Genomic DNA, 12,731 nt, shown 5'->3' with positions numbered 1-12,731 from the left:
CAGATCATGTGGTATTCTAGAAATAATATCGCCTTTCCTGCATACAAGCACATTTCAAAATTAGAAAGGACTGCTTTCTCGTAAAAGGTTTATCAAAACTTTATGACATCGGCATCAGATTTTCTGCATAACAACATTATTTTTTGTAAAGTCTCTATCAACATTTTATGACATCAACATCCGGTTTATTTATTTTATGCTCTCTGCATTTTCTATTATATTTTCTTTAGGCTTTAATGAGGATGTGAAAATCAAAATCCACAGTGCATCCTTGAGTGTCATTTTAGGACTGTATTTTAGCATCACAGGTTGGTCTGAGGTTTATGTGTGATCTGAGTGCCCTCATTCATTATTTAAGCATCTTTTATTGGATTGCACATTATTTATAAGCTTTAAAAAGGGAGCGGTGTCCTCTCACTCATCCTTTAGAGATCCCGTCTTGTCATTAGACCAATCTATCATATACCAGAAATAAAATATCCAAAGATCCATGGACCCCCCCCCCCCCCCCCCCCCCCCACACACACACACACACACACACACACACACACACACACAGACTCTGAACAAGTCAAATATCAGAAAGCAAGACACTCTATGATCAATTTCAGATCATTTATTTATTTACATATAGTTCACCCAACAAATTAAATTTTGTCATCATTTACTCACCTTCAAGTTCCCAGTTTCTTTCTTCTGTTGAACACAAAAGAAGATATTTTGAAGAATGTTGGTAATCAAACAGTTGGCAATAGCCATTGACCTAGGAAACAATACTATGGAAGTCAATGACTTCCATCAACTGTCTGGTTAGTGGTTACCAACATTCTTCAGAATATCTTCTTTATTCAACAGAAGAAAGAAACTCATACAGGTTTGGAACTACTTGAGGGCGAGTAAATGAAGACAGAATTTTCATCTTTGGGTGAACTATCCCTTTAATGTCGTGAAAATGTAAGAATATATTGATTATCTTCACAGACCCCTTCACGTGCCACCATGGAACGCTGGATTTAGCCAGGCATCTGTTTTACAATTGGCTAAAGGTAATAAAAATCATTTTCATTTACTCAACATGCAATGTTTTGTATATCCAAACACAAAACATAACTTGACTCTGTTATGCAATAATATTAGACACCACCATGTCCAGTCAGTTCAAACCAGGTCACTGGGTTTTAGATATTGACCTGCTCCACTGCAGCACAGCGCTGTTGTGTGCCATATGATCTTTCTCCATCACAGACAGACACTGTTTTGTGTTTTTCCATTTAGAGCACAGTGTGGTCACTTGAAAATGTCTGCCGGCTACATTAGGTTAGATAACGCAATCGAAGCTCTCGAGATCAATACAGCCTTCTCTCTCACTCATTACAAGGCCTGTGATCATGCCTCAATGTCACAGTGACTTTCAGCGAACATCTGATGACATAAAATGTAACATTTCAGATGTGATTCTGGAAAAATATGGATGAGAAAGCATTATTTTGATTCAGTTTGTAATTATAAATGTACTATTTTTAGTCTCTGTAGTTTTTAGTCACTTGTGTGATACAAAGGAAAAATGTAAAAGAAAAATGTCTATGTTGATTGATCATTAATTTGAAAATTTGTATGCACAGGTACTTATCCTTATTTTTAAAAATATGTTAAAATGTTAATAAATTAATGAGAGCCTCAGATCCAGCAATTATATCTTTCTTCCTCAGTTTTTCAATGAAAAGGTGAAAGAAAACTGAATGGCATCTTAGATGATCTGAAGTATATTTGTGTTTGCCCGTGTCAAATGACAGGGAACATTGTTTGGCTAACATTCTGGAAAGGTTCTCTCAGAGTTATGAACAAACATTATTCAAGTAATGTTAATAGAACATTTGTTCAAAGTCATCTGGTCTTTAATTTATGTTCTCAAAACTTTAGACCGAAAACATTATTTATGAATAATGTTTTTAAGAACATGTTAGCTGGGTGTTCATGTGTTTTGAGTCTGTTAGCATGTTGCTATATGGCTGCTAGCAATGCTCTAGTCGGTCAATAGTTCTGGTCCCTAAGCTCAGTCTACAAGATTTTTTTACCTGTTTTACTGACCACAAGGTGAAATTCATAAATCTGATAACTTATTTAGGCTAAGTAATGGCATTCCTCCCCTGAACAATCCACATGGTTTAAGGTATCATTCATTTAAACAGTGGGAAAACTTGCACTTAAGTTTCATAATTAGGGCTAGTCTAAACTATGATTAAACAGTGGTGCAGCTCTAATACAGCTCTAATTGAGCAATCAGCACTACTTAAAAAGCCACAGCACTGATTTGAATTGTTAAATTGGTAGTTACTATAGTAGTTAGTGGTTACAATATTATTGTAAGGATTGGTCTCCTAATTATCACAATAAAGGAATGTAAATTTACAGTCAGGAGGTTTTCTTCCTGTTCCATTTGAAAGATGTCTGTGGGGTTGATTAGGTCTAAATGGATAGGATTAAAAATGCATCAGTATTGATCATAATGCCGGGAAAAATAAAGCACTGTTATACCAGGCCGTTATAAATGAAGATCACTCATCCAAAACAACAATAGTCAGCATACAGTAATCTCAAAAACAAAAAAATATGAAATGCAAAATAAATCGTTAACATAATGTGAATAATGTAATAATATTATAATAATATTAAATTATTTTAATTGTAAAGGACCTTTGTTAAGTATAATCTTCTAAAAGTATACTATAATAGAATTCGCTGTATGATGTTTTTAAATAAAAAATATTTTATGTTACAGATTGAGAATTATCATGAAAATGTCACAGTGCAAATATAATTATTATAGAAAATTTGTTTCACCGTTTCCACAACTGTTTTCAACATTGATAATAATAAGAAATGTTTTTTTGAGCAGCAAATCAGCATATTATAATAATTTCAGAAGGATCATGTGACGCTGAAGACTGGAGTAAAATTTAGCTTTGACCTCAGAGACATCATATAAATTACATTTTAAATTATTAACACATTAACATACTGTTTTTTGTAATTTGATTAAATAAATGTAGCATTGGTGAGCATAAGCATTTTTCAAAGCATTAAAAAGTCGTGCACCTCAAACTCAGAAAACAGCTGAATAGTAAAAGTGAATATTTCTTTCAAAAACATATAGTATTCTGTGTCTTGTGAGTTCAGTGCCTTACACTTGCCATGTGTCTGAGACAGCTGGTTGTGGGACATCAGTTAGTTTCATCAAGGAGTTCAAAAGTTCAACAGCGCAACACCCAGATATCATGAAACCTTGTGTGTATATGTGTCAAAGCTTACTGACCTGCATTTATAAAAGCAGCCAGCTGTTTCCATATCACTCACACGATATTTGTGAGCATGTCCATGTATCTGTATAACAGAAAGCAGTCTGCAGCGATTACTGTACCCAAGCAGCTGCAAGCTTCCGTTAGATCAGCATTAATTACACAGCAGCCCTGATGTGCCGAGCAGCTTAAACTCCCATCAGACCACTGCAGATTCAGGGCATGTGAGAAGCTGCTGTGGTGCTTGGTATGATTACGCTCTTGTTCTGTGTAACCTATCCTCACAAGGAACAGCACAGAAGAAGGACGTTTGAGGAAGATCCCTCTCATCTGGAAGTTTTCAGACAGCTTATATATACACTCACCTAAAGGATTATTAGGAACACCATACTAATACTGTGTTTGACCCCCTTTCGCCTTCAGAACTGCCTTAATTCTACGTGGCATTGATTCAACAAGGTGCTGAAAGCATTCTTTAGAAATGTTGGCCCATATTGATAGGATAGCATCTTGCAGTTGATGGAGATTTGTGGGATGCACATCCAGGGCACGAAGCTCCCGTTCCACCACATCCCAAAGATGCTCTATTGGGTTGAGATCTGGTGACTGTGGGGGCCATTTTAGTACAGTGAACTCATTGTCATGTTCAAGAAACCAATTTGAAATGATTCGAGCTTTGTGACATGGTGCATTATCCTGCTGGAAGTAGCCATCAGAGGATGGGTACATGGTGGTCATAAAGGGATGGACATGGTCAGAAACAATGCTCAGGTAGGCCGTGGCATTTAAACGATGCCCAATTGGCACTAAGGGGCCTAAAGTGTGCCAAGAAAACATCCCCCACACCATTACACCACCACCACCAGCCTGCACAGTGGTAACAAGGCATGATGGATCCATGTTCTCATTCTGTTTACGCCAAATTCTGACTCTACCATCTGAATGTCTCAACAGAAATCGAGACTCATCAGACCAGGCAACATTTTTCCAGTCTTCAACTGTCCAATTTTGGTGAGCTCGTGCAAATTGTAGCCTCTTTTTCCTATTTGTAGTGGAGATGAGTGGTACCCGGTGGGGTCTTCTGCTGTTGTAGCCCATCCGCCTCAAGGTAGTGCGTGTTGTGGCTTCACAAATGCTTTGTTGCATACCTCGGTTGTAACGAGTGGTTATTTCAGTCAAAGTTGCTCTTCTATCAGCTTGAATCAGTCGGCCCATTCTCCTCTGACCTCTAGCATCAACAAGGCATTTTTGCCCACAGGACTGCCGCATACTGGATGTTTTTCCCTTTTCACACCAATCTTTGTAAACCCTAGAAATGGTTGTGCGTGAAAATCCCAGTAACATGAGCAGATTGTGAAATACTCAGACCAGCCCGTCTGGCACCAACAATCATGCCACGCTCAAAATTGCTTAAATCACCTTTCTTTCCCATTCTGACATTCAGTTTGGAGATTGTCTTGACCAGGACCACACCCCTAAATGCATTGAAGCAACTGCCATGTGATTGGTTGATTAGATAATTGCATTAATGAGAAATTGAACAGGTGTTCCTAATAATCCTTTAGGTGAGTGTAGCATACCATAGTAGTATTTCAAATATTTGACCATATTGTTTTTTTTTTAAGTTCAGTCGATAGAGTGGATATTTCGATGGTCCACTTTAGACATTCTACTAACTAGAAGTAACTTTGAAAATACATGTCAACTAACTATTATTAGAGTATTAGTAGACTGTCTGCTTAATATCTGCTCTCAATTTAATTCGATGGTCCTCCAACAGACATTCTACTGACTATAAGCAACTTTGCAACTACATGTCAACTTATTCTACTAACCTGAACCCTAAAATCAAACCCTAACCATAACAGTCTACAAATACTCTAATGGTAGTTATTTGACATGCAGTTTTATAGTTAGTAGAATGTCTAAAGTGGACAGTCGAAATAAAGTGTAACCAAAGGTCTGAAGTCCGGTTGAAACAGCTGTTTGGTTTTGACGTATAAACAAATCATCAAATTTGCATGTTATATGTAAAAAAATTACAACCAATGCCACTGAACCTTGTTTTAACAGGGGCGTAGACTTTTTATATCCACTGTATTATGCAGACACACAATCAACCTTGTTTGCATATTTAGAACCTCCTACTACAAATATTTATTTAGTAACCTTTGTTTTATGCATTTGGCATTTTATCCAAAGCAACGTACATTGCATTCATTTTGAAAGTTTATGAAATGCCACAATAGTCAATGTTAAGAGGTATAGTTTATGTGAGGACATTTTCAGAGATTTTGGCCCTGACAACTATAGCAAAACAAGTACAAACACGCGCGCACACGCACACACACACATCAGTAACCCCACAAGACTTAAAATCCCTACATGTGTGTTTGTAGGGGGTGTCGTGCTGAGCAAGCAGACTGGGAACGACTGCGGTATCCCATCAGCTGTTGATGATAACTGGTGGCCTCAGATTTCACTCTCCCTCACCTGTTCTCGCCCCTGGCCCACTGCCCCTCCGCATCTCCACCTTCTCTCACAGTTGCAGCATGTTTACTGCGGTCGAATCCAAGATCAGGGAGATGAGCTCTCGAGTTTCAATGGACTGTTATGCATGGCAGTTCTCGCTGAACTGATTATCTCTCGAGATAAAAACAGTTAATCTGTGAGTAAAAGAGTGATATTCTTCATGCCTCCCTCTTGTCCCTAGGCTATTTCTGTTAGTAGTTCCCTTTGTGCTGGCACCCCATGACTCAAATAGCTGTAGAGGTAGCATGTGTGCGTGTGTGTGTGTACTGGGAGACAATAACCCCTAAGGGACTGCAAATCAAACTGGCTTGCCCGGAATGGAGTCCTGTACACTAGTCCATTCTTTCAAATGAAAGACCTCTTCATGTACCATTATTATTGGGTCTGCTGCATTCCAGCACTAAGTTGGCCAGAAAACCACGGCGGTTAAGCTGAATCAAATTCCCTCAGAGCTAGTGAAGGGCTGACTTTAATGGGGCCCCTAACAGTCGAGTCAAGCGATCGGGTCAGCAGTTGCCGTGACCCCTAAGCTCTTGGAGCCAAGCACACTGACTCAGGAAGATGTAGCTTTTATGATCGTTTCAAAGCTCAGCTGGTCTCCAATGAGGTTTTACTACGGCCCTCCCATTTCCCACAAATCCTCCCAAAAGCCTCATCAAGGCACAATGGATAGGGGGTTGAGCACAACATTAACCCCTGGGGCAAAACAAATAGAGATTGTCACGATGACGTACTTTTATAAGAACACAGCCATTTTGACTTGAAGTGCATCCGAATTTTGACTTACTTAAAAAAAAAAAAAAAATTATATTAAGCCTAAAATGTGTTTTTATATCTTTATTAGTAAGGATAGTATGATCACTGTATAATAGCAGTCTTTAAATGCAAGATAATTAAAGTGTGCCTAAAGTATACTTGCAATAGTTCCACTTTAGCACAATCAAATCTACTTATTTATATCTTTAGTTGCACCTCAGCACTACTTATGGATAACTAAAGACAGTACCTATTACACCAAAAAGTACAACTGTAGGGTATTCATAGATATTTAAATGTATTTGTAGTAGTTGGCATAAATTAAATGTATTTCACATGCATTTTGGTATATTTATTTTTCACAAGGGCAGGTATAAAGAATTGCGAGTATAAAGAATTTTGAGATATAAACTTGCAATTGTGAGAAAAAAGTCAGAATTTCGTGATTGAAAACTCACAATTACCTTTTTTATATTTTTATTCCATGGCAAAATATACACTTCCTGACAATATGGCAACAGATACAAGAGCCGTTGAAAGAATTCCCCTAATATAAGCTCAGACCACATCACATTTGAATACAAAATTTATATTGGTTACATGTAAATTATACTCAGTGCGACATGCGGGAATGACACGCTGTAATACATCCGCATCTGATGATATCAGCACATTATGGTTATTCAAGTCTGAAAGATGATGCAGATTTGTGACACATGAGTTATTTTGTTCATATGAGCAATAGGTTTTAGTTTAATGCTGCTTTTTCTTTTCTTATAATAATGTAAAAGAGAATCAGCACATCTCTGTTTAATGCTCTTCCTCTTGTATATGAAGCCTGTGGAGACGAGCAGGCGCCAGGCATTGCCCACAGGGGCCACACATGCAGAACGCTCATTGATTGGGTTCAGCTCTTGACAAGCATTATGGTGCTGGATATGATGGAATGAGTTTAGTGAACTACGCTCTGTGTCGACCATAAATGATGTGCTAATGCTACAAGCTAAATTGCGCTGGGAGTTGGATGGTTTGAATGGCCCGGCAATAGGTTTTTAATTGGATTTCATCTTTATTCTCTGTTGCAAGGCACTCAGAAATGACTGAGGGTGTCGTGCATTGTCATGCCTTGATTCATCTTTTTTTTTGGGACTAATTATGTTTACATGAAACATCTCTGTCCTGTCGAGGTGCAAAAGTGGTTCTGTGTGCCACTGTCAGCCACACAGCACACGTTATTATTATCACTTGTTTTCAGTAATAAGCATACAAAGAATTGAATACAGGAAAATGACTCAGCTGTTTGGAAGCAAATTTCACACAGGAAACTTTCTCAGGGACAGAGGCTCAATTAAAGAGGAAGATTTGTTATTTGCTGGCAGTGAACTCATCAGCGATGTTTTTTTCAGTCTGAGTCAGACAATTATTTCCACATTGTTTGGCTTTATTATGCAGCAGCTTTTTTACACATACATTGTTATTTAAAATTTTTGGGTTTGAGGTCATTTATTTGATCAAAAATACCATTAAAACATAATAACGTAAACATAATATTGTGATATATTATTGTAATTTAAAAGAACTGTTTTTATATTTTAATATATATCGGAATGCAAAATTCAATAAAGAGAAAAAATGGGAGTTGTGCTGTTTTATATTGATTTGAGTGCATGTCCTTGTTACATAATTGCAACTGTAACCTACAACCACATCACAGGGTGATCATGTGATCCATTTTTTCCCTTTAGTTTTCAAATGACCTGCAGTGTTACATTGTGGAAGGATGCAGGCTTGTTTTATCATAATTCAAGTAGAGGGAAATGCATAGCATCCCATGTTTCCAAAAACACATATTTAACGCCATCTAGTGGTTAAATTATATATAAATTATAACAAACATAATCTATAGGTATGTACATACCGGACACAATGTACCTCTCGTTTCTTTTTAAAGAATCGTACGGGACTTTGTTCTGATAAAATGTGTTAGAATGTGCTGGGCACCATCATGTCATCAAGAATGAATCCTGAGAACAAAGATTTAATAAAAAAAGCACAACTCATTGTTGGATGGTTAACAAACAATTTGCTTCTTGTTCTTTCTCTAAAGCGGTCCACTTTAAGAATGTGATCAATTTCAAATAAAACACAGCCACACACCTGTGCTTTATTTCTTGGAAATCCTGTTCCAAAAAAAAAAAAAACCATGCTAACAAATATGCATCTCTCAATGCAAATCATGTAATTTGCCTTGGCACTAGCTCTGCCATTGACGTCCTATCTGTGGTTCTGCTCTAGTAAGTTTCGGGCCACAGGTATCACCACTAGGGGGAGCACTTGCAATCAGGAAGAGTGTCAGTGCTGGTTGTTCAGTCCGACCAGTAGAACACTTTCCTCCCACAACCTTCTTGCCACTGCATCATCTTTTCCTTCTGGAGCAGGGTCTTTTTCAGCACAATCACTGCACAAAACACAGATGCACAGTTAATCTAGTAGTCTTGCCAAGTCTTTAAAAGTCGGCATGAAACGGAAGTTGCGATTGTCTTTTCTTCCCTATTGTGATGTATATCAGAGTGAAACTTTTTCGCTTGCAAATTGTGTTTGAACAAAATGGTCAATGCTTTAGCAATTGACAGAGTATTGCGTTTACCTGAAGTAGCAGCCAGACTTCCTCTCTAAGCCTTCAGTGACAGCGCAGTAGATAGAGGTCTGTGCACCCTGCCAGGGAGTTTTCATCAGCAGCATACTGGGCAACGACAGTATAGTCTTCAGCATCGGGTACCATAACAGAACATGACAATTCAGCTCTGTTCGAATCACTCCTGGATGCAGGCAGAATGAGGAAACTCCTGTACCTATGGAAGCATCCATTTATATATAAAGCAACTGGTTGCAAACTTGATTAAACACGGCCATTGAAACAAAATCAACAATGACGTAACAATAAAACATAGAATATTGTCTACTTTTTGCTTAAAATAAACAAACAGCTTTTGTTAGTTTGTTTGTTAGGTTTCAAACTTGTTTGCTATACCAAAAACTGTAGTAGTATCTTACCTTTCGTTCTTCGTGCAAGTTCTTTGGAGAAAAGCACATTGGCCAGCTTACTCTGTTTATAGCTGGCCAGAGGACTGTAAGGCCTTTTGTCAAAGAAAAGGTCATCAAATTCAATCTTACCTATATGAAAACAGTGACAAATAAGGATATTTATCGGACTAAAAAAGTTCTATTGTTTTATCGAATTTTACTTCAACATCTACACTACTGTTCAAAAGATTTTAATTTGTAAAGAAATAAATACTTTTTTTCAGCAAGAATGCATTAAATTTAACTTTCTATTAATCAAAGAATCATGATTAAAAAAGTTTTCCACAAAAATACTAATCTGCACAACTTTTTTCAACATTGATAATAATAAGAAATGTTCCTTGAGCAGCAAATCAGCATATTAGAATGATTTCTGAAGGATCGTGTGACAGAGAAGACTAGAATAATGATGCTAAAAATTCAGCTTTGCCATCACAGGAATAAATTAAAATTTGAAATATATAAAAATAGAAAACAGAAACATAAGTGATATATAAATATTTCACAATATTACTGTTTTTTTCCTTAACTTTTGAAAATGAGTGAATTTTTGAAAATTACCACCAACATGTACAACACTGGACACATTCACTACGCGGCTGGGGGAGGATCTCTTTAGCACTCCTAATAGTAGATTGGTCAGAAGAAAATGTCCCAAGTGATTGACAGCCAGCTGTGTTTCAAAGCCATCCTCTGTGATCAACTTTGGACACATCATCACACCTGTCAAAAAAAAAAAAAAACTTTAAAGGGGACCTATTATGCAAAATTCACTTTTACATGGTGTTTGAACATAAATGTGTGTCAGCAGTGAGTGTACACAACTACCCAATAATGGTAAAAATCCACCTACACTTTTTTTTTAATCCCCATAAATCATAAGCAGTGTCTCAGAATATGCCGTTTCCAGAGTCTAGCATTTGTGACGTCACATATGCCCACGATTGCTGACGGACTCTGCCTCATTAGCATAGACCCCGCCCTGAGTGACCTGTACACAGTCCGCCATGTTTATCTCCTAGCCAGAGCATTTAACAGCAGCATTCAAGTCAGAAATGTTTTCTTATTAAAGCTACTAAAGTTATTCAGTCAAGAGCAGTGAGTGATTTTCTGTTTTTCTTTTGTTGTTTGATTCATATTAACAGCATATATAGCAGTAGGTACTGTATATTACTCTGCTTTGACTTTAATTCTAATCTAATATACACATGCGATTTCTTAACTTGCTGTTTACGTTCACAGACATAACCGACTGTGTTTATGTGAACTTTGTTTGACACAACCTTGAATGTATTTGACAGTTTAAGCGCAATAACATGAGAAAAAATAACTTAGTTTAATACGTGCCGTCTGACATCCAGCGATATGTACGCGTGCGCTCAGATAACCATATCAGAAATTTAGACTGATATGGCTTTAAAAAGCACGCAGATAATAAACTTTCATGATGATGAAGAACTGCAATGTCACGTGAGCGTAACCGCAATAGAGATGATTATTACAGTATTACAAGCAAGAGCTGTAAAGGCTTCGCCCTCTTCTAGAAAGCAGGGTGGGGAGCAGCAGCTCATTTGCATTTTAAGATACATGCATGAAAACAGGGGCATGTAAAAAGGGGCATAATAGGTCCTCTTTCAAATCTGTCTCTGTATTGCTTGCTTCATTCTTGTGAAATCTTACTCACCTGCATTGTTGATGAGTATATCCAGTCGTTCTTCTGTGGATATGAACTCTTTGGAAAATTCTCGGACAGAATAGAGAGAGGCTAGATTTAAGTGTCTGATGACTACATTGCCATTTCCTGTGGAGCGCCGAATATATTCCGCAGCTTTCTCAGCACGTGTCAAGTCCCGGCAGGCCATAATTACCCGAGCTCCTATATGCACACATTAGCATATATACATACTTATACACTGGAAGTAAGAGAACAATAGATGAGGACGTAGGTAATGTGTCATACCTCTACGAGCCATATCTTTTGCAGTTTCCTTGCCAATCCCAGTGTTGGCACCAGTGATCACAACTGTCTTTCCATCCAAACGAGCAAAGCTTTTGCAGACACCACCAGCTATCCATTTTCGCAGAAGCATAAAGCCTGTATGGGAGATGGCATTACATACACAGTGTTTAATGAAAGTCTCTTATGCTCATCAAGGCTGCATTTATTTAATCAAGTATACAGTAAAAACTGTATTCTGAAATATTATTACAATTTAAAATATTGTTTTTCTATATTATTTTAACATGTAATTTGATTTGGCATGCAACATTTCTTATTATAAAATTAAACAGTTGTGTTGCTTAAAATTTACGAGCAAACCTCTATACATTTTTTTCAGGATTCTTTCTTTGATAAATAAAAGTTCAAAAGAACAGCATTTATTTGAAATAGAAACATCTTATACCATTATAATTGGCTTTACTCTTGAACCTTATTTACCCGTGCTGAATAAAAGTATTACTTTCTTTCAAAATGTCTTATCACAGAGAGAGAGAGAGAGAGAGAGAGAGAGAGAGAGAGAGAGAGAGAGAGAGAGAGAGATTATTTTAATTCTTAAAGGTTCTAAAGATGTCAAATAAGGCACGTAACTTACTGATCGACGTCAGCCCGAGGACGATGCCATAGTTCACTCGATCAGATGATGTGACTCGGTCCATCATATCTCATGTAGCAGGTGTACAAAATGAAGAATAACCCTGGAATGTTACATTGTGTCCTGTGCAAAATGCTATATATAGGTCTTACAGCTTAGTGGCCTACCTGCTGTCCGTTTCGTCACTTGGCTGATTAAGCACGTCTCATCATTTAGCAGCAGATTCGAAACGTTATGAAACGTTTATCTCAGCATCAGTTTCTGATGAATAGCCTAGTCAGATAGTGGTTTTAATAATATTCAGCGCTGAGAGTACTGACCTGGGACATTTTGCGGTGGATATTTTGAAATAATTTATTTATGTTCAAATAAAGTACAACATAAAACAATAAAGTTATTGGTTCAGTCAGATTACCGCTTCTTCTGAGTTGTTTTTGATTCACTAAAAAGAATCGGTTCAGAAGAGTCA

The 12,731-nt window shown here is 37.3% G+C and overlaps 1 protein-coding gene across 3 annotated transcripts; it reads right to left on the bottom strand.

Annotated features, from left to right (window-relative positions):
* Positions 1–8,218: 8,218 nt before the first annotated feature.
* On the bottom strand, positions 8,219–12,721 carry LOC311275598 (retinol dehydrogenase 13). Of its 3 annotated transcripts, none has more exons than XM_084384728.1 (8): positions 12,430–12,721; positions 12,263–12,331; positions 11,629–11,763; positions 11,353–11,544; positions 10,230–10,391; positions 9,639–9,758; positions 9,232–9,436; positions 8,219–9,042 (listed from the first exon to the last, which is right to left on the bottom strand). In XM_084384728.1, the coding sequence occupies exons 2-8, from the start codon at positions 12,327–12,329 to the stop codon at positions 8,937–8,939; spliced, it is 987 nt and encodes a 328-aa protein (XP_084240854.1). In that variant the 5' UTR covers positions 12,330–12,331; positions 12,430–12,721; the 3' UTR covers positions 8,219–8,936. The 3 variants fall into 3 exon arrangements, with proteins under 3 accessions (XP_084240854.1, XP_084240853.1, XP_084240852.1); XM_084384727.1 differs by having other exon boundaries at positions 12,263–12,365; positions 12,430–12,533; XM_084384726.1 differs by having other exon boundaries at positions 12,263–12,459.
* Positions 12,722–12,731: the final 10 nt, after the last annotated feature.

The sequence above is a fragment of the Rutilus rutilus genome, assembly GCF_951802725.1.
Source record: "Rutilus rutilus genome assembly, chromosome: 17".
NCBI lineage: Eukaryota > Metazoa > Chordata > Actinopteri > Cypriniformes > Leuciscidae > Rutilus > Rutilus rutilus.
The sequence above is the reverse complement of the archived record's forward strand: the minus strand, read 5'-3'. Positions and strand labels throughout refer to the sequence as shown.

What these genes read in the sequence shown, in the direction of transcription:
- LOC311275598 (XM_084384728.1), bottom strand. Translation starts at nt 12,329, where the DNA reads ATGATGGACCGAGTCACATCATCTGATCGAGTGAACTATGGCATCGTC. An exon ending in AAAAGATATGGCTCGTAGAG is followed by an intron (nt 11,545 to 11,628) that starts GTATGACACATT and finishes GTGTGCATATAG; the next exon opens with GAGCTCGGGTAATTATGGCC. An exon ending in TATACTCATCAACAATGCAG is followed by an intron (nt 10,392 to 11,352) that starts GTGAGTAAGATT and finishes TTTTTTTGACAG; the next exon opens with GTGTGATGATGTGTCCAAAG.